The sequence below is a fragment of the Ranitomeya variabilis genome, chromosome 3, assembly GCF_051348905.1.
Source record: "Ranitomeya variabilis isolate aRanVar5 chromosome 3, aRanVar5.hap1, whole genome shotgun sequence".
Classification (NCBI taxonomy): Eukaryota; Metazoa; Chordata; class Amphibia; order Anura; family Dendrobatidae; genus Ranitomeya; species Ranitomeya variabilis.
Genome location: NC_135234.1, coordinates 703,798,146 through 703,820,248, shown reverse-complemented (window position 1 = coordinate 703,820,248; position 22,103 = coordinate 703,798,146). Strand labels below are relative to the sequence as shown.

General features: G+C 41.9%; 1 protein-coding gene across 6 annotated transcripts in view; it reads left to right on the top strand.

Moving 5' to 3' along the window:
- NBEA (neurobeachin) overlaps positions 1-22,103 on the top strand; it is an 838,139-nt gene that overhangs the window by 478,085 nt on the left and 337,951 nt on the right. For all 6 annotated transcript variants that reach the window (XM_077298228.1, XM_077298226.1, XM_077298223.1 and 3 more), the window contains one exon: positions 9,922-10,088. In XM_077298228.1, the coding sequence (XP_077154343.1) occupies positions 9,922-10,088 (167 nt within the window). The remainder of the gene's footprint in view (positions 1-9,921; positions 10,089-22,103) is intronic.

Here is a 22,103-nt window from a genome sequence, read left to right as displayed (position 1 = left end):
CTTTCTCACTTTTCGCTCTCTTTTCTTTCTCTCTTTTCCTCTTTTTCTTCTCTTTTCTATTCTTTCTTCACGCTTTTCTCTTCTTTTCTCTCTGCTTCCCTCTTTTCCCCCTTTTCCTCTTTACCCTCTCTTCACTACTTTATTTATGTATTTTTTCTCTTTTTTTTCTTATCCTTTTTCCCTCTTTACCCTATTTTTCTCTATTTTCTCTCATTTCTTTACTGTTTTTTTTTCCTCTTTTCTCTTTTCTTTCATTTCTCTTTGTCTCTTCTCATTTGTTTATATTTTCTATTTATATTTTCTCGTTTTCTTTCTTTTTAATTCTCTCTGTATTACATTGTCCCCCTTTCTCTTCCTTTTCACCACTCTTGAATATTTTTTCCATTTTCCAGCACATTGTATGGTAACTTTTGTCATTCAAAACTACAACTCATCCCTCAAAAAACAAGCCCTCATACAAGTAAACCAGTGGGGTGAAAATATGTTGTAGAAAAGTGCAGGAAGAAACTGATACACAAAAACAGAAAACCGCCCAGTTATGAAGGAGTTATATGTTTTCTGGAATCCAGGGTTTCAGAGTATGGAGAGGCAAACTGCAATGATCTGTGATCTGAAATCATGCAGTTTTTGGTGTAGTGTTTTGAGCCTACAACAAAAGTAAATTCAAAAGGAATAAACCATTAAGAGGAATACCGTACTTAAAACTGTGCACGTTTTCAACTTTCAGGAGGAAAGGTTTGTTTTGACAAATGATGCTTATATATTGTGTAATAGAAAGCTCTGCTCCATTTTTTTTTTTTTTTTTTTTTTTTTACATATTTTCGATATAATTTTCTTATCGTTTTACAGATATATTGTCATTTAATGGCAATGTACATTGTATACTTCCAGAAGTAAAAAGTCATGTGATTTATCTTAGTGATTCATGACTTCTTACTATTATCACATCTGTCTTTGCATTAAGTTGTGCATCGGCGTGTCCATTACAGAAACAAGACGAGATGTTTCATCCTCTGGAAGTGAAAAGTTGCAGCTCGAATTGAATGAGTGCAATCACAGGTCTTGAAACTGTGCGGATTTACAATGAGACAATGATCACATGGGCCCATATAAATTATATTGAAAAAAAATCTTTTAGGCTATGTGCATACGTCAGGATTCGTTGCAGAAATTTCCTGAACAAAACCGGACTTTTTCTGCCAGAAATCCGCATGCGTTTTTTGCGCGGATTTTTCGCTTTTTTTTCCGGAGCTTCCCAATACATTAAATAGCAGGAAATCCGTGAACAATCTGCAAAATTAATGAACATGCTGCGGTTTTTACCGCGATTAGTTTTTTTCGTGGAAAAAAACGCAACGTGCACAAAAATTGCGGAATGCATTCTATTAATAGGATGCTTAATGGATGCATTTTTTTCACGGTTTTATCGGGTTTTTATAGCGAAAAAAACGTGGAAAATGCGGAACGTGTGCACACAGCCTCAGTTGGGTTTTCCACCACTGGTATATTAATTACCTATCCTGGGCACTGTGGATGAGCTCCTACTTTTTTCATTAAGAGCTAAACTGCAGTACACAGGAGTGACCCCTGAACAGTGTGGCACAGTGTTGGAGTTCCTCTCTGCACACTTTATTTCTAGTTGCTGCTGTTGGCACCTGATTGGTGAGTGCGCTGGGTGTCAGACCCCCAAAGATCGGACACTGATGATTTATGCAAAGTATAGGTCATCAGTTTCCTACAAATTAAAAACGCTCAATGAACAATTGTCATTTGACTGAAAATAGATATTTTAGACTTATAGGAGCTGGTGTACTTACTTTGAAATGCCATGTCAGATTGGCTGTACAATCCCTTTTCAGATTTTCCCTCCTGATATAAAAACAAGCATTTTAAGGAAACTTTCCAAAAGTATAATACATCGGTTTAGTATTGAGTACAACACTCAGCATTCTCAGACTTGTACTAATCTAAGACAAAGTACACAAATTACACCCAAATCTACTATTACTCAGGTGCGAGCCCAAATTGGCTTCAGTTTTGCAGATTTGACTTTTCAAGTTTTCTACACCTTCATTTTTCCTGCAATCATCCAACTTCTTAAAAGCGGATTCTTCAGTGTGTGTTTGGCTCAGTTCAGATTAGTAAACCAGTCCTAAGTATTGATAATTACAGCCAGCGATAACCAGACTCTCCACAACACTGAATGTGGTGAGACGCAGTCTGAATTGAAGGACATAAGAAATATAGTTTGGTGTCAGAATTCTGTAAAGGTGCCCTCCAGCTGGATAACAGGAATGATGCGGAGACTTGATGAGCTTCTTATCTCTGCTAGACAGTTCTCTGAAGCCTGCGGTTTGATGTACTAGCCCTTGTGCTTCTTGACCTACAAGAAAAGGATCAGATTGAGCGGCTAGACTTAGGGGTTTTTTTTTTCTTCCTTTCATATTCTTTAAAACATCTCTATAACATTTCGGTAGATAATATGTTTAGAAATTCTATGTATTTGTATCATTGAATAAAAAGATACATTGTGGCTTACAACCGGAAATATTAGGGCTGTTTAAGGAGATCGGCAAGGACAAAGATGCAGAAGGGACTAGTTGTAGCTTTATAGAAGTGACGGGGGGTGGAATATTTTTGTGCATGTGTAAAATTTATTAAATATGTCCTGGGTGTAGTTTTGGTGCTCATCTGAAAGGAGTAAAATTGAAAGGGTGGGACAAAAAAAAGATAAAATCATTATAGATTATATAAACAGCCTTTCTAAGAAATTACCCTTTTTGTAGCGTACAGTGGCCACGTCATGTATACATTACTGAAGCACTTGCGTCAAAACTATATCCTGTATTATCTTCTAATATGTATGTGATGTAGTGTAGGCACATTAAAATACTTGCCGATGACCATTTTTCCCAGTTTCCACGCGACTCCTGTCTTCTTGTGGGTCACGCGATTTCATATTGAGAATAGTTGTATCTTGTTTGTGTGGACCGAGGACATCTTAGTAGGGATGAGTGAATGTGCTCCAGTAAGGTGTTATCTGAGCATGCTCCGGTGCTAACAGAGTGTCTTCGGCGTGCTCGAATGATATTTATTTTTACTCACTTATATAGCACCATTAATTCCACAGCACTTTACAGACATTATCATCACTGTCCCCATTGGGGCTCACAATCTAGATTCCCTACCAGTGTGTCTTTGGAGTGTGAGAGGAAACCGGAGAACCTGTAGGAAACCTACACAAACATGGGGAGATCATACAAACTCCTTGCAGATGTTGTCCATGGTGGGATTTAACCCAGGACCCCAAGCGCTGCAAGGCTGCAGTGCTAACCACTGAGCCACCGTGCCGCCTTGATAATATGTCTGAGTCCCCACGGCTGCATGTATCACGGCTGTTCGACAGCTGCAACACATGTAAGGATTGTTAGGCAAACAGGCAATCCGAGCACATTCATCCATCACTACTCCTTAGGTTTACATTATGGGCCCATGCATAAACCCCTGTATGATTGGCTAGTCTGATTTGAAATCACATGACCCTGAAGAGGATCGGAAAACTGGGGAAGACCACAATCGGTAATTTTAATGCACCTACACAATATCACTTATTTACAAAGGATCACAGAATACAATTATTGATGTGAGTGCTTCTTTAACCCCTCTGTGACCTTAGACGTACTATCCCGTCGAGGTGACCTGGGCCTATCTGACCCTCGACGGGATAGTACGTCATAGCCGATCGGCCGCGCTCACGGGGGGAGCGCGGCCGATCGCAGCCGGGTGTCAGCTGACTATCGCAGCTGACATCCGGCACTATGTGCCAGGAGCGGTCACGGACCGCCCCCGGCACATTAACCCCCGGCACAGCGCGATCAAACATGATCGCGATGTGCCGGCGGTGCAGGGAAGCATCGCGCAGGGAGGGGGCTCCCTGCAGGCTTCCCTGAGCCCCCCGCAGCAACGCGATGTGATCGCGTTGCTGCGAGGGTCTTACCTCCCTCCCTGCCTGCTCCAGACCCGGATCCAAGATGGCCGCGGATCCGGGTCCTGCAGGGAGGGAGGTGGCTTCACAGAAGCCTGCTCAGAGCAGGCACTGTGAAGCAGGCTGCACTTCTCGCAGATCGGTGATCTGTCAGAGTGCTATGCAAACTGGCAGATCACCGATCTGTATTGTCCCCCCCTGGGGCAAAGTAAAAAAGTAAAAAAAAAAAAATCCAAATGTGTAAAAAAAAAAAAAAAAAAAAAAAAAAAATCCAAAATAATGAAAAAAAAAAAAATATTATTCCCATAAATACATTTCTTTACCTAAATAAAAAAAAAACAAACAATAAAAGTACACATATTTAGTATCGCCGCGTCCGTAACGACCCGACCTATAAAACTGGCCCACTAGTTAACCCCTTCAGTAAACACCGTAAGAAAAAAAAAAAAAAGAGGCAAAAAACAACGCTTTATTATCATACCGCCGAACAAAAAGTGGAATAACACGCGATCAAAAAGACAGATATAAATAACCATGGTATCGCTGAAAGCGTCATCTTGTCCCGCAAATAACGAGCCACCATACAGCATCATCAGCAAAAAAATTAAAAAGTTATAGTCCTGAGAATAAAGCGATGCAAAAATAATTATTTTTTCCATAAAATAGTTTTTATCGTATAAAAGCGCCAAAACATAAAAAAATAATATAAATGAGATATCGCTGTAATCGTACTGACCCAAAGAATAAAACTGCTTTATCAATTTTACCAAACGCGGAACAGTATAAACGCCTCTCCCAAAAGAAATTCATGAATAGCTGGTTTTTGGTCATTCTGCCTCACAAAAATCGGAATAAAAAGCGATCAAAAAATGTGACGTGCCCAAAAATGTTACCAATAAAAACGTCAACTCGTCCCGCAAAAAACAAGACCTCACATGACTCTGTGGACCAAAATATGGAAAATTTATAGCTCTCAAAATGTGGTAAGGCAAAAAATATTTTTTGCAATAAAAAGCGTCTTTCAGTGTGTGACAGCTGCCAATCATAAAAATCCGCTAAAAAACCCGCTATAAAAGTAAATCAAACCCCCCTTCATCACCCCCTTAGTTAGGGAAAAATAAAAAAAATGTATTTATTTCCATTTTCCCATTAGGGCTAGGGTTGGGGCTAGGGTTAAGGCTACAGTTAGGGTTGGGGCTAAAGTTAGGGTTAGGGTTGGGGCTAAAGTTACGGTTAGGGTTTAGATTACATTTACGGTTGGGAATAGGGTTGGGATTAGGGTTAGGGGTGTGTCAGGGTTAGAGGTGTGGTTAGGGTTACTGTTGGGATTAGGGTTAGGGGTGTGTTTGGATTAGGGTTTCAGTTATAATTGGGGGTTTCCACTGTTTAGGCACATCAGGGGCTCTCCAAACGCGACATGGCGTCCGATCTCAATTCCAGCCAATTCTGCGTTGAAAAAGTAAAACAGTGCTCCTTCCCTTCCGAGCTCTCCCGTGTGCCCAAACAGGGGTTTACCCCAACATATGGGGTATCAGCGTACTCAGGACAAATAGGACAACAACCTTTGGGGTCCAATTTCTCCTGTTACCCCTGGGAAAATACAAAACTGGGGGCTAAAAAATAATTTTTGTGGGAAAAAAAAAAGATTTTTTATTTTCACGGCTCTGCGTTATAAACTGTAGTGAAACACTTGGGGGTTCAAAGTTCTTACAACACATCTAGATAAGTTCCTTGGGGGGTCTAGTTTCCAAAATGGGGTCACTTGTGCGGGGCTTCTACTGTTTAGGTACATTAGGGGCTCTGCAAACACAATGTGACGCCTGCAGACCATTCCATCTAAGTCTGCATTCCAAATGGCGCTCCTTCACTTCCGAGCCCTTCCATGCGTCCAAACGGTGGTTTCCCCCCACATATGGGGTATCAGCGCACTCAGGACAAATTGGACAACAACTTTTGGGGTCCAATTTCTCCTGTTACCATCGGGAAAATACAAAACTGGGGGCTGAAAAATAATTTTTGTGGGAAAAAATTTTTGTTTTATTTTTACGGCTCTGCATTATAAACTTCTGTGAAGCCCTTGGTGGGTCAAAGCGCTCACCACACATCTAGATAAGTTCCTTAGGGGGTCCACTTTCCAACATGGTGTCACTTGTGAGGGTTTCTACTGTTTAGGTACATTAGGGGCTCTGCAAACGCAATGTGACGCCTGCAGACCATTCCATCTAAGGGTACCGTCACACATTGAAATTTCCATCGCTTCGACGTTACGATTCGTGACGTTCTAGCGATATCGTTACGATATCGCAGTGTCTGACACGCTACTGCGATCAGACACCCTGCTGAGAATCGTACGTCGTAGCAGATCGTATGGAACTTTCTTTCGTCGCTTGATCACCCGCTGACATCGCTGGATCGTTGTGTGTGACAGCGATCCAGCGATGTGTTCGCTTGTAACCAGGGTAAACATCGGGTAACTAAGCGCAGGGCCGCGCTTAGTAACCCGTTGTTTACCCTGGTTACAAGCGTAAACGTAAAAAAACAAACCGTACATACTCACCCGTCGGTGTCCTTCAGGTCCCTTGCCGTCTGCTTCCTGCTCTGAGTGCCGGCCGGAAAGTGAGAGCAGAGCGCAGCGGTGCTGCGCTCTGCGCCTCTCACTGTACGGCTGCACTCAGTCAGAGCAGGAAGCAGACGGCAAGGGACCTGACGGACATCACATGGTGAGTATGTACGTTTTTTTTTTTTTTACTTTTACGCTGGTAACCACGGTAAACATCGGGTTACTAAGCGCGGCCCTGCGCTTAGTAACCCGATGTTTACCCTGGTTACCAGCGAACCTCGGCATCGCTCCAACGCCGTGATTGCAAAGTGTGACCGCAGTCTACGACGCTGGAGCGATATTCATACGACGCTGCGACGTCACGAATCGTGCCGTCGCAGCGATGGAAATTTCACTGTGTGACGGTACCCTAAGTCTGCATTCCAAATGGCGCTCCTTCCTTTCCGAGCCCTCCCATGCGCCCAAACAGTGGTTCTCCCCACATATGGTATATCATCGCACTCAGGACAACTTGGACAACAGATTTTGGGGTCCAATTTCTCCTGCTACCCTCGGGAAAATACAAAACTGGGGGCTAAAAAAATAATTTGTGGGAAAAATTTTTTGTTTTATTTTTACGGCTCTGCATTATTAACTTCTGTGAAGCCCTTGGTGGGTCAAAGCGCTCAAAACACATCTAGATAAGTTCCTTAGGGGGTCTACTTTCCAAAATGGTGTCACTTGTGGGGGGTTTCAATGTTTAGGCACATCAGTGGCTCTCCAAACGCAACATGGCGTCCCATCTCAATTCCTGTCAATTTTGCATTGAAAAGTCAAACGGTGCTACTTCCCTTCCGAGCTCTCCCATGCGCCCAAACAGTGGTTTATCGCCACATATGGGGTATCAGCGTACTCAGGACAAATTGTACAACAACTTTTGGTGTCCAATTTCTTCTCTTACCCTTGGGAAAATAAGAAATTGGGGGCGAAAAATAATTTTTGTGAAAAAATATGATTTTTTTATTTTTACGGTTCTGCATTATAAACTTCTGTGAAGTACTTGGTGGGTCAAAGTGCTCACCACACCTCTAGATAAGTTCCTTAGGGGGTCTACTTTCCAAAATGGTGTCACTTGTGGGGGGTTTCAATGTTTAGGCACATCAGGGGCTCCCCAAACGCAACATGGCGTCCCATCTCAATTCCAGTCAATTTTGCATTGAAAAGTCAAACGGTGCTACTTCCCTTCCGAGCGCTCCCATGCGCCCAAACAGTGGTTTATCGCCACATATGGGGTATCAGCGTACTCAGGACAAATTGTACAACAACTTTTGGGGTCCATTTTCTCCTGTTACCCTTGGTAAAATAAAACAAATTGGAGCTGAAGTAAATTTTTTGTGAAAAAAAGTTAAATGTTCATTTTTATTTAAACATTCCAAAAATTCCTGTGAAGCACCAGAAGGGTTAATAAACTTCTTGAATATGGTTTTGAGCACCTTGAGGGGTGCAGTTTTTAGAAAGGTGTCACACATGGGTATTTTCTATCATATAGACCCCTCAAAATGACTTCAAATGAGATGTGGTCCCTAAAAAAAAATGGTGTTGTAAAAATGAGAAATTGCTGGTCAACTTTTAACCCTTATAACTCCCTAATAAAAAAAAATTTTGGTTCCAAAATTGTGCTGATGTAAAGTAGACATGTGGGAAATGTTACTTATTAAGTATTTTGTGTGACATATCTCTGATTTAAGGGCATAAAAATTCAAAGTTGGAAAATTGCAAAATTTTCTACATTTTCGCCAAATTTCCATTTTTTTTGCAAATAAACGCAGGTAATATCAAAGAAATTTTACCACCATCATGAAGTACAATATGTCACGAGAAAACAATGTCAGAATCGCCAAGATCCGTTGAAGCGTTCCAGAGTTATAACCTCATAAAGGGACAGTGGTCAGAATTGTAAAAATTGGCCCGGTCATTAACGTGCAAACCACCCTTGGGGGTGAAGGGGTTAAGGGGATCGTCTGAAATTCAAAACAAGTTATAGCAATTTTTTTTGTGGAATGCCCCATTCTTACTTTTCTTCATTTACACAAATTCATGGTATCGTTACCCATCAGACATCTGAAAAATATGCTAAATCATCCTGTCCACTCAATGAGCAAACTGTTAATATTCATTAAACCATCATTCACAGTGAGGCATGATAATTTAATCTTACAGTCCAATTAAAGGATGAAATATTAGCCTCATTACCAGGGCAGACCATTGAGCTAATTGCTTATTTGCTTTGGGTATGTTTGATAACGAATTAACCCATTCTTTTTTTTTTTTCTTTTGAAATTACATATTCATATTTTTTTTCCACATTGTACGGTAATTATAATTCACAGTATGATTTTAAACACCATGCAATTTAAAAAAAAAATTACAACATTTAACATTTTTTTTATTAAAAATGTTTCTTCAAATATTAAAAAAGTGCTAGTAAAAAAATAAAATGGGGAAAAGTAAAATTAAAAGCAAATCCAAAACCTTTATAAAAAACAACTACTTTTAAACAGACAGTAACGATAACATTTTTAACGTCTTGTGACAAAAAAAGAATGCTAATTGAATACTAAAATTCTGAAGGCAATAATGATACAGAGCATAAACTCTTGTAAAAAAAAATACCGTATATTTATTTGTGCTGTCATTCAAATGTCTACTTTTTATTTCTACCTATTTGGAAAAAAATTAAAGTGCTCATTGTATGCACTGTTACCACAGTATACTTTCCACAATATAGCCGCACATTTCTTTGATTTCCATGTGATCTATTTTTCCAAATAATTGATCAACTGTTTGTCACTTATCTGTCTAGGTGTAATGTTGGAGCTCGCTTACTCTGCTTTATTGCCGGCCATAAACAACTGCAGATCAGTCACATAGAAGCTGAACGGCGATTGTTAAGTAGCCTGTTTTGATAGGACGACCGAGTTTCCAATGCGCCCGGAATGATTGTTACATTGTTCTGTGCACATAGGTAGTCTCTGCTCTCGGCAGCTCATGTCTTGTTTACACAGGACAATGTGCTGCCTAGGAAGACCATTTTGAAAAGGGCTGTCTGGCTGAAATGACTATTCTGCAGTCACTTTGTGTGATGGTGGCAATATATAATTCCCCTGAATTTCCCTTGTGGGTAGACCTTTATGTGACCGCATGTATGCGATTTACATACTATTGTGACCATGTACTGACTTGCCTAAATGTAATATTTAGGCACAGCATTTTAATTATATCTTTTTATCTGTGTTTTAGCTTTTGATACTGTTGTGTGTTTTTTAAGGAATGTATTGTATAATGTAGATCCTCTAATTAATCCCCAGCTCACGGTATTTTGTGTTTTATCCTAAAGTCACAATGTGCACAGTACGCTGCTGATAGGAAAGAGGAGGAGAAGATGTGTGATCATCTGATCAGTGCTGCCAAACACAGAGACCATGTGACAGCCAATCAGCTAAAGCAGAAGATCCTCAACATCCTGACCAATAAGCATGGAGCATGGGGCGCCATATCTCAGAGGTAAGCCACCTTTACTCTTCAGTTTGCACTTGGCAGGGCTGTTTTATTCTTCAGCATTTGCAAACTTTTGTGGCAGCACTGGAATTGAATCTGTTTGGAACTAAATTTGCATATCCTATTAGGGCGAGTGCTGGGATAGTAATGACGTAATTGCTAAAAATGATTGAAAAAACTGTGGATTAGTTAACGCCTCCCTGGTAATTCAGTAAATCAAATTGCCTCTTCAGAGAGAGGAAGAGGACTAGAACTCTAGCGCCACCTATAGGAAGTAGCAATCCTAACGGTCAATATAGACTCTCTAATAACACCATTGCTGATCATTATATGACTTATAATCTGCCTCTTTGACCAGTTTTTCCATCTGCATGCTCTACTTCTAATTTTCCGTTGACTCTGGAGGTAGAGGAGGAAACTAGCTGCTATGATGTCTCTGATACATGAAGAAACAGATTCCTTTTACTTTTTCTGTTTAGCACATGTTTAGAAATGGCAGCAGCATGGAGATTACTCAGCAGTACTAAGCTGTGTGGAAGTGAATCCAGCTTTGAGATAAGCTAAATCACTCACTAACAGTGTGCCTGTTTTTGCCTCTGCATGTTTTCTCACTCAGCTTTATCAACTTTCCTCCCACCCCCATGGAATATAATAGGAGGAGTAACTTGACTCCTCAGTGCACTGAGAGTCCACCTTTGACCAGTATGGATTTCAGCTGCTCTCCGGGAGGATTATGCATGACACAGGGGAAGTAGTGGCTCATAAGTTGTGAAACAAGAGTTTAACCCTAACCTGATGGTATTATGTTTTGGGTAGTGCCTCAAAATGTGACGTACAGGGGAGCATTTCAATGGCCTTGACTTCTAATAGTCCCCAGTACACAACCTTCTATGTCTCACATCATGGCTGATTACGGCTTCCACTGCTCTCAATGTGCCTTATATTGATTAGCAGCCTGTACATTGTAGGGCAACCTTCTTCTAATGACAGCCTGATTACATGTGAGGATTCCCTAGCAACCAGGCAACCCCCACATGTACTCAGCCTGGCTAGTAGCCGTAAATCATTCAACTGCGGCAATGAAAACTTAATCTCCGAACACTAACAAATACTCGGAGACCACCCGAACGTGATCGGGAAAACCCGAGCAACGAGTATGCTCGCTCATCACTACTACCTACCTGTACTGCCTGGCTCAGATCGAGCATGGACTGATACTGTCGACGATTTTATGGTTTCTGGTGATGTCATATTGACAGAGCACTTGCTTCTCTTCTGCTCTGTTGACTAGTTGTGACTGCTGACATCATGCTGATTTACAAGAGGCTCCCCATTACCTAACTGCGAGGAGACGGCTGTTAATCAGCATGACGTCGACAGTCACACCCCATTGACCGAGCAGCCCGGAAGAAGATGAGCTGCTCTGTTGACATGAGGCGCAGTCTGTGATTTGCTCTGTGCTGCCTTCGGGCAACCAGCAACTATCAATCTGTGTTAGTTCTTAGCCCCAAGAGAAAAAAAAATATTCCCGGATAACCTCTCTAAAGTTGTTCAGTTGCCTGGGAATTTGTAAAAATGGCTTAATTGTTATATAATTTTAAAAGAAATAATACTTGGTTAATCCTTCACCACATCCCTCCTGAAACTTACTGGGTCCCCCAGCAGCTTCTCCCTATGGTTCCAGTGGTGACTTGTCCATATCAACATGTGATTTCTGTCGCCAATCACTTGTCTTAGTGGTGTTGTGCCAACATCATTGAGTTTCTGTGTCCAGTGATTGGCTGCAGCGGTCACATATTTGTGTTAAAATGTCATCTCTGGGGCAGAAGGAAAAGAGACCAGGGTGGGCTGGGAATCCTCAGAATTAGAGAGACAAGGGAATGGTAAAGTGAGTATGACTTACTTTATTTTATTTTATTTTTTTTTTACATTTTAAGTGTTTTTTTAGTATTTGGTAGCTGGGCAAATCCTTTAGACAACATTTACCTATGGAATTAATTTCGCTGTCAGGAGCTGGGAATTTTATCTTCCAATTTAATATTATAAACTTATGTTTGTTTTGCTCTCTGTGGGAAACTTGATTGACTTCACATATGCGCCCAATACTTTATGTAGTATTGTATTTTACATTGGATCTAAGGTTTACTAAGGACAAGAAGGGAATGCCAAAACAATCACTGTACATTTGTACACCAGCGAGTTCTGCTTTTTTAGGGGGTAGCAGAAACATATGTGGCACAGGCCTAAAATGTCAACCCAGGGACATGGTCATTTTAGACAAAGACAGATAAGGCTCATAAATCACACACTGTATTGCTCTGGCGCAGGGCCTGTCATACTATAAAGCTTTATACATTAGCGCCGCTCCCTAATAAACATCTTGAACACCCCTCTCTTAGTTCTGCCTTCCCGCGAATGCTGTGGCCACAGATGGGAGTTGGTAGGATCTTGTGATCTAAAGTAAAAGCAGTTCTCTCTTGGCTCTTTGGCTGCTCCTGATGGCTAGCAAACACAGATTTACCTGGTATTGTTCTTATTAAGCATTCTCAGGCTGCTATAAATTGGCACAACATAAACAAGAGCCGGTAAGCCTATTACGGGGTCCTCTTTGCTGGTGTTTTTGATGAAGTTCAGGTTAACTCTCTACAATATGTATTTTTATAGCCGTGTTAAGAGGCATCTGTTTCCATATAGTCGAGCTGTAACATTCCTTTATAGGTTCTGCATTCTGTGACCAATTACTTTTGAAAAATCAAATTTAAGGAAATAAAAAAAAATCACATCAGTAATAAAGTCCAGATGAGCATTTCCCCAAGTCAATTGAAAAGTTTCTGCTTTGTGGTCTCCTATCTGTACCTGAAGACTGCCAGTAAGAGCAAGAAGCAAAATAGCCAGAGGTATGATGTGCCAACGCAGCCAACAAAACACACAAGCCAATTTCACAGGGTGATTGGTGCAGCCAAATTTGTCTGCATAAAATCGATCGGTTATGGATCTAGAATGACCTTTCTGAATAATAAGATATACAGGTAACAGGATTCGGATTTGTTTGCCGTGGTAATGATGATGTAAATATTTTTTGTGTATTTAATGGTCACTGTTGTTTCAATAACGAAATTAACATGGATAGAAAATAAAGTCAGTGAAAACAGCAGAACTCTGGAAACACAAACCACTCAAATCCAGCCTATATTACAGAGAGACGCTCCCACTAGAGAATCTGATTTTGGCTTAAAACTGCACATCACAAGCTGTGAAATAAACCCATTTTTTGTTGAATTAAACCATTTACAAATTTTATTGAATAAAAATATTTGAGAATAATAAAATACTATATAACAAGATTTGTTTGTATTTGACTAACATGTCAATTGTTTTGGACATGGTTCCTAGTATTTTTAGGCTACGTTCACATTTGCGGTGTGCGCCGCAGCGTCGCCGCCGCAACGCACAGCGCAAATGTGAACACATGCACAACGCTGCTTTTTGCGCCGCATGCGTCCTTTTTTCCATTGATTTTGGACGCAGCAAAAATGCAACTTGCTGCGTCCTCTGCGCCCCGACGCGGGCGCCGCAGGGACGCATGCGGCGCAAAAAGCAAGTGCACCGCATGTCCATGCGCCCCCATGTTAAATATAGGGGCGCATGATGCATGCGGCGCCGCTGCGGCGCCCGACGCTGCGGCGCTAGCCGCAAATGTGAACGTAGCCTTAGAGATGTTAACTCCTTGGCTTCTCTGGCTGCTTTCGCCCCTCCACAGCACTCAGGTTTGATTAATGATCTCACATCAGAATCCAGCCTGCAAGTAATGAGTTATTTGTCGGCCATCACACAGTGTGTCTGAAGACATAGACACAGGGTATATAACCATTGTATCTCACCGAACAGGCAGAGTGGCTGCTATGGAAGACATACAGGGATTAACTGCACAATTTATTAGTGATCATGACCCATTAGTCTGTGTCATTTTAGTGACAGTGTTAAATCACAGTCTCTCATATAATGCCGTTTTTGCAATTCTTTCTCTGGCATGCCTGCAATAACCACGCCAGAAGGGAAATAATAGATTGTGGTAAAGCGTAATGATTCTAGTTGTGGGTGGCATGTGTGTATGGTTAGTCGTATAACACTTCCTGCTCTTTAGTGGCTGAGGTTGTGGTTTCTGTTCTGTTTTAATTCAGGTATATAAAAAAAAAAAAGAAAGAAAGAAAAAAAATTTGCAGGCTCTGAATGGTGTACGTAAAATCCAAGTGCCAGAGAAGCCAGTAGCCAGCAATGCACGCGGCCCATACAATATATTGGGAAAATTGATTTCCCTGCTTTCCTCCTCCAGTAAAAATATTTGATTGTGCTGTACATTTAGGGGCGGTTATAGAAATCATGGGACCTGTAGGGTTTCAGCTTTTTTTTAGCTGCTTGGATATGCATCAGCACAGGGTTTTTATATCATAACAGCATAAAGTTTGTCAATCATAAACTTTACAGCTCTGAAACGAAAACAGAGTTTCTCCAGTACAAATGAATAACAAAAACAGTCCTTTCTCCAGGCACAATGAAACAAAGTAAGTATAGTAGTCTCAGGAGCCTCGGTATTCGAGGCAGTATCAACTCAAGCACCACTCTTCAGCTCCAGCCCAAATATCACTCTGCTGAGCTACCTAATCTGCTGTAAATGGGCCGGTAAGCCCCAGGCTGGATTATAGGAATGACCTTTTCTACCCAGACTTTTAAAACTTTCTCTGTAACCTAGTGTTACTGGTACAGGCTTTACATTACCGAGGTCAACCACCTCGGTGACACATATCTGCCAGCCAGGTGTTTGCTTCCTGTTTTCTTATAGACCCCATAGTAAGAGTCTGTTTTGCCCCCCACCCCGCCACTCCCACACACACCCCCAACACCCCCCCCCCACACACACACACACACACACCCCACACACACGCACGCACGCACACAATCCTGCAGAGTAGGAGAGGTCAGGGCACCTCGGTGTAGTCAGAGAGGAGCATACTTCCAAACATTTAAATACAAAACGAGACTTAGTGCGCCACATAGTGTTTTCACCCACTACACAATCCTTTTCACAGCGCCCATACAGTATGTTTCCCAAAAGGCCTTCCTCTCACACAAAGTATGATAACCCACAGTGTATTCCCCTCACACATGTAGCATGACAACCCCATCATAAACCTCTGTAGCTTAGTGCTTGACACAGTAGAATGCCGACAGTGATCCACCCACATTGACAGACCCCAAAATCCCACAGTACACCACCCCCACAATATGACGATCTTGCAATCTCATCCCTCCTCCCACCCTTTATGATGTCCCCATAACCCACCTAAACAGTATGATGGCTCCACTGCCCCCCAAACGATATGATGCCCCAACAGTACCCTGCACAAGTAATAGCCTGAAAAAAAAACAAAAAAACAGAAAATTCTTGCCTTGCCCTCATTTCCATGGGGTGCCTCTCTGGTCTGTGCACTGTTGACTGGGCGAGATGTAGTGGCGTCATCACACTTGCTGCTCTGAAACTCAGAGCTCAGGTGTACAGTGATGGAGCTGATGGGTCCATGTTCCATCACTGCATTCAATGTAATCTGCATCCCAAGGATACAGATAACATTGGAATCAAAATACCTGGCGAAAGCGGTGGTCTGTGCCACTCTGGAGCCCCCTCTCCAGCTCATGGGTCCAATAGTCTCCATGTAGTTTGTCGCTATGGGCGATTCGCCCATATGTTCATTCCAGGACCAGTTTAATAGACAGACCATTAATCTAACAGGTTTTTATTTTTTTGATGTGTGATAGAATAAAGAACCTATAGGAACTGCACATAATGACTGGGGAAACATACACATTTCATAGAGATGTTGTCCTCGATTGGATTGGATCCAGGACAGCAATGCAGGTTTCGTCTCCACCATGCTGCGCCTGCAGGTAGCACTCCAGGCAGATCTGGAGATAGAACGGCCTATAATTGCTCCTGCAAAAGTACTACGTGTTCTACTGATTACTGTACATCACCACATCAAGGGGCTGTCTCCTGAAGCTACGCTATGTTCAGTGTTTATACCCTATTAGGGCACATAATCTAAAGGAGGTCCTCGCTCGGGAGACCATTCTCTATGGGCCAGAATGGAGAGGTGCTTTCTACAAGCAGCACTGATTCTGCTGAACTTGATCTATCGTGCTATTACATTTAATGGCTAACATGCAATACTCTATCCTGCGGCCATTGCAAAGGAAATGCATGGTAAACAGTGGCTTCGACTGGGAAATTGGCACAGCTTTCTCTCTGATGGAGAGACATAGTCTAGGTAGGGTAAGTCCGAATAAACACTGTAAATTTTCACAAAAATCTAAGTTGCTCAATACAGTTGAATCCCTCACATCAGGTAAAACAATTGCATCTGTTCCCACATTGTACTGTGCACATTGTATGCAAGATAAGTTCGTAAAGGGTGCCCTGAGCGGTTTAGCCACACCAAGGGTGCTCAGAGTGTGTGTGCTTGGTTGGAGCAGTCATTTTGTCTCTACAAACTTCCTTTGACTGCACATCAGAGACTTCCCGCGATCATGTCCGCTGCGGACCGCTGATACATGTTCCTATTCAGCATCACTTGTGTCCTTTTAGTAGTCTTGAGACTGAAGGATTGTTAATTATATTCAACCTCCAAATCTGTGTTTATATGGTGAGATGACAAATATTCTTCATATTTCCTTGTGGGAGATCATGGGATATTTAATTAAAGATCTTTTCTAAATGACTGATGTATGATGATTTGTTTTGTAAAACAATGAAAAGATGCGCATATGTTCCTGTAAGAGGAATACTCGAGATTAGGCAGATCGGAACATATGGCCGTCGTTCAGACAAGTAATAAATGCCAGCAGCATATAAAACAAAGCTTTGTCGATTTAATCCAAAGAGATTCATGTCAGCTTGTGAATTAGAGCTATTGGGGTACTCCTATCCATGTTTACAAAATATTGTTAATAATTACATAATTTGCACAGAATGGCTAGGGGGTATTTTTTGGGCAGGGACCAATAGTTAAAAGTCTTAAAAACTGACATATTGTGCATTTGGGATTCAGCTATTAAAAACAATGTGAAAAAAGAACAACAGATGAGATAAAGAAAAAGTAATCTATGCTCTGCTCTTCCCTGGTGATACAGCGCTGCACCCGATCCTTGATGACAGGAGGCTGGCAGGTAGGCCCTGCAGCCAGTCGGTGCACTTAGTGGTTACCTGGCAGGTAGGCCCTGCAGCCAGTCGGTGCACTTAGTGGTTACCTGGCAGGTAGGCCCTGCAGCCAGTCGGTGCACTTAGTGGTTACCTGGCAGGTAGGCCCTGCAGCCAGTCGGCGCAGTTAGTGGTTACCTGGCAGGTAGGCCCTGCAGCCAGTCGGTGCACTTAGTGGTTACCTGGCAGGTAGGCCCTGCAGCCAGTCGGTGCAGTTAGTGGTTACCTGGCAGGTAGGCCCTGCAGCCAGTCGGTGCACTTAGTGGTTACCTGGCAGGTAGGCCCTGCAGCCAGTCGGTGCACTTAGTGGTTACCTGGCAGGTAGGCCCTGCAGCCAGTCGGTGCACTTAGTGGTTACTTGCTGTGCTTTTGGCATCAATCCTTTAAAGCTCCCATACACATTAGATAAGTCAGATGAACCCATTGTTTTCTGTGAGACCATCTAATCTCTACAGAGACCTCTCGACCGTCCCTTGCATTAATCAGCTCTCTGGGATCCATCACCCAGTGTCCTGCGTCTCCAGCCACCATATTTCAGGTACTCTACGTTCACTCTCCTTTGTCATTTCACCCTGAGAGTTCAGATAGTTGGCGTCTGACACTACTACTGTCCAGCATCTTTGTGCCTCCAGTTATTTCCAGCTATGCTCTTCTGGTTCATGAGTCACCCAAGCAATCCATCTCTGCTATTATGTGCCACCCAACAAATCCAGCTGTGCTGTTCTACCACACTGAGTTTTCAACAAATGCAGCTCTACTATTCTACCAAAAAGACCCACTCAACTTATCCAACTCTGCTTATACACCACAGTAAGCCACCAGACATATCCAGCTCTGCTATTCAGCCACAGTGGGTCAGAAGACATAATCAGCTCTGCTATACTGCTGGACTCTGCTTCTTGTGCCTTTATGTGTTTGGACTTTTTCAGTGCTGCTATGCTGCCACAGCATGCCGCCATATGTCTTTATGTCTGCCATTACTCTGGATTGCTAAAGCGCAACAAAGTGTCATCTGACCCACTCAACTATGCTATATCCTTGGACTTTGTGTTATTGCTTTAGTGAGCCTCTTTTTCTACATTGTACCTCCTCTTTTGCTCTACCTCTCCTTGTCTCCCAGCATCTACAAGTGTCTGAAGTTTCAACCGCAACCAGCTGCTGCCATGTCTTAGAGTCTTATCTGCACAAAATAACTGTTCAAACCTAGTACAGATGCTCTGTGCACCCTTGGTGTGGCCGAATATTTAAGTGCACCTTCTCACATATTTGTTTTCCATCTATTTCCACTCTTTGGCTCTATAAAGTCAGAGCTATCAAAAAAGCACGGGGATGGAGATAGAGGAGAAAACAAGCAGGTGGAAGGTGCACTGAAATGCTTGGTCACACCAAGGGTGCACCGAGCGCCTGTACTTGTACAGTCATTCGGAGCTGATGGACTCCCTTTAGATCCTTGTTGCACACCACCAGCTCTTCTAGACTAAGGGCAATGCGGCACCACCTCACCAGATTATTGAAGAGGACATAAGGAACGGGCAGTTGGAATACAAGCCCCCGATCTTTTTGTTTAACCAGAAGACAGGCTGCAGTGGTGACAGGCTGCAGTGGTGACAGGCTGCAGTGGTGACAGGCTGCAGTGGTGCTCTCATAGAGAACACCGGGATGCTCAACTGAAGGATAGCTTTCATACAGCTATTTGTGTGTTGCTAGCTTTAGCGATGGTCGCCATAATGCTGAATGTGCGTAAACGAAGACTAGGTGGACTGACGGAGCTTCAATTAAAGGATTAAAGTGGGGAGAAGAGCCAAATGTAGACTTTTACCTTTTTTATTTATTTTACCTTAACTTTTTTTTTGTTTTGCGTAAGGTTGGATAACCCCTCTATCGAAAGGGCTTCCTTTTCATTAGCATTTACTTACTTTCTAACTCTCCTCCCTATAATGTGTGCATCCTAAAACTCCACCTTAAAATGTAATAAATTGACCTTAATCAACTTGTGGTGTTCTTACATGATAAGGCTGTTTTCACTTTTGTACTGCCGAGAATGATGATGTCTAAGCCGGCCGAAATATCATCGCACTTTACAAATTAGCATTTTGCTCATTCGTTTGGTGATTGACAGCATGATAGTCAGAAATGAGCGTTCCTATGAACGTTTGTTCCTCAGTCGGACCATCTAAAAAGCAGCATAAGACTTGTAAGTTGTAGTATTGTAGGGAATACTACACTTGTGTCCTCTCCTCCATAGACGGTAGATACCTTGGAATGATTCCTCTGACCACGTCGTATGGGTGGGCTGCACCTTCCATAGTCTTCTCTTCATGTTAAATGAGTTAATGTCTTTTAAATCCAATTCAATGCCTGCCTCCATCTTGACCATCTTAACTGCAGAAATTAGATTAACCTTTGGAAATGCCATAGATTTGCTTTTTTTGATGCATGGCGGCAAAGGTTAATTTATATTTTGCTTTCTCCAGTGCCTCGGGCTTAACCTCTGAGATATAGAGCAGGAGATCCAAATGTAATCACAAATCTAATATCAAATCTAATTATCTCGTTTTTGAGCTTATACATCTTATACATTTTGTCTACTAATACATTTCTCGTTTTATTGTTTTTGTTCGTACATTGTTGCAATTAAGTAGGTTTACCTCCTCCAACAATATTGTGATATCACAAGTAGTTGAATGCATGTGGAATAGCTGAACACACATTTATACCATCTCCAGTATTATCTGGCTTCATCTACAAATAGCCATAAACAATTATATTTCGCCCTATCTCCGAGAGTATAGATAGAAAATACCTTCTTTCTATACAAGTCTTCCTGAGACACCAATGGCCGGGTTTATACCAGCCAATCTGATGGGTTAAAGGGAATCTGTCATTAGGTTTTTGCCATCTGGTCTTACAGCAGCATGATCTACAGACAGAGACCCTAATTCCAGCGAGGTTACTTACTGGGCTGCGTAATGTAGTTTTGATAAAATCATTGTTTTATCAGCAGGAGATTATCAATAAAGGGCTAGTAAGCCTGCTGCCAAGGTAGTCCTCAATATTCATAAACTGTGTTTAACCCCCACCCCTACACTGAGTAGCAACTTTCTATGTACACTGTGCATAGGCAGAAAGATGAAAATCAATGGTGTGGGCGGGGTTATAAAGAGCTCAGCATTCAGAGGACTGCACGATCAAAAAATGATCAAAATGATAGAAAGTGACACATCACTGGAATCAGGGTTTTTGCTTCTACATTGTGCCGCTTTCAGATGGGGTAACAAAACCTGGTGATAGATTCCCTTAAAGCGACCACCGATTAGTTAAAGGTTTGTATATCGATGGTTTTTTAAAAGCCTGTCTAGACAGGCCGACTGCGCCAAGAATGCGCAGAGATCAATAATATATTGTGTGCATAGGCTGTCATTGTTTTCGGCAGCACATGTCCTGTTTACACATCTTTTAACCCCTTCATGACCCAGCCTATTTTGGCCTTAATGACCTTGCCGTTTTTTGCAATTCTGACCAGTGTCCCTTTATGAGGTAATAACTCAGGAACGCTTCAACGGATCCTTGCGGTTCTGAGATTGTTTTTTCGTGACATATTGGGCTTCATGTTAGTGGTAAATTTAGGTCGATAATTTCTGAGTTTATTTGTGAAAAAAACGGAAATTTGGCGACAATTTTGAAAATTTTGCAATTTTCACATTTTGAATTTTTATTCTGTTAAACCAGAGAGTTATGTGACACAAAATAGTTAATAAATAACATTTCCCACATGTCTACTTTACATCAGCACAATTTTGGAAACAATTTTTTTTTTTGCTAGGAAGTTATAAGGGTTAAAATTTGACCAGTGATTTCTCATTTTTACAACAAAATTTACAAAACCATTTTTTTTTAGGGACCACCTCACATTTGAAGTCAGTTTGAGGGTTCTATATGGCTGAAAATACCCAAAAGTGACACCATTCTAAAAACTGCACCCCTCAAGGTGCTCAAAACCACATTCAAGAAGTTTATTAACCCTTCAGGTGTTTCACAGCAGCAGAAGCAACATGGAAGTAAAAAATGAACATTTAACTTTTTAGTCACAAAAATTATCTTTTAGCAACAATTTTTTATTTTCCCAAGGGTAAAAGGAGAAACTGGACCACGGACGTTGTTGTCCAATTTGTCCTGAGTACGCTAATACCTCATATGTGGGGGTAAACCACTGTTTGGGCGCACGGCAGGGCTCGGAAGGGAAGGAGCGCCATTTGACTTTTTGAATGAAAAATTGGCTCCAATCTTTAGCGGACACCATGTCGCGTTTGGAGAGCCCCCGTGTGCCTAAACATTGGAGCTCCCCCACAAGTGACCCCATTTTGGAAACTAGACCCCCCAAGGAACTTATCTAGATGCATAGTGAGCACTTTAAACCCTCAGGTGCTTCACAAATTGATCCGTAAAAATGAAAAAGTACTTTTTTTTCACACAAAATTTCTTTTAGCCTCAATTTTTTCATTTTCACATGGGCAACAGGATAAAATGGATCCTAAAATTTGTTGGGCAATTTCTCCTGAGTACGCCGATACCTCACATGTGGGGGTAAACCACTGTTTGGGTGCACGGCAAGGCTCGGAAGGGAAGGCGCGCCATTTGACTTTTTGAATGGAAAATTAGCTCCAATCGTTAGTGGACACCATGTCGCGTTTGGAGAGCCCCTGTGTGCCTAAACATTGGAGCTCCCCTACAAGTGACCCCATTTTGGAAACTAGACCCCCCAAGGAACT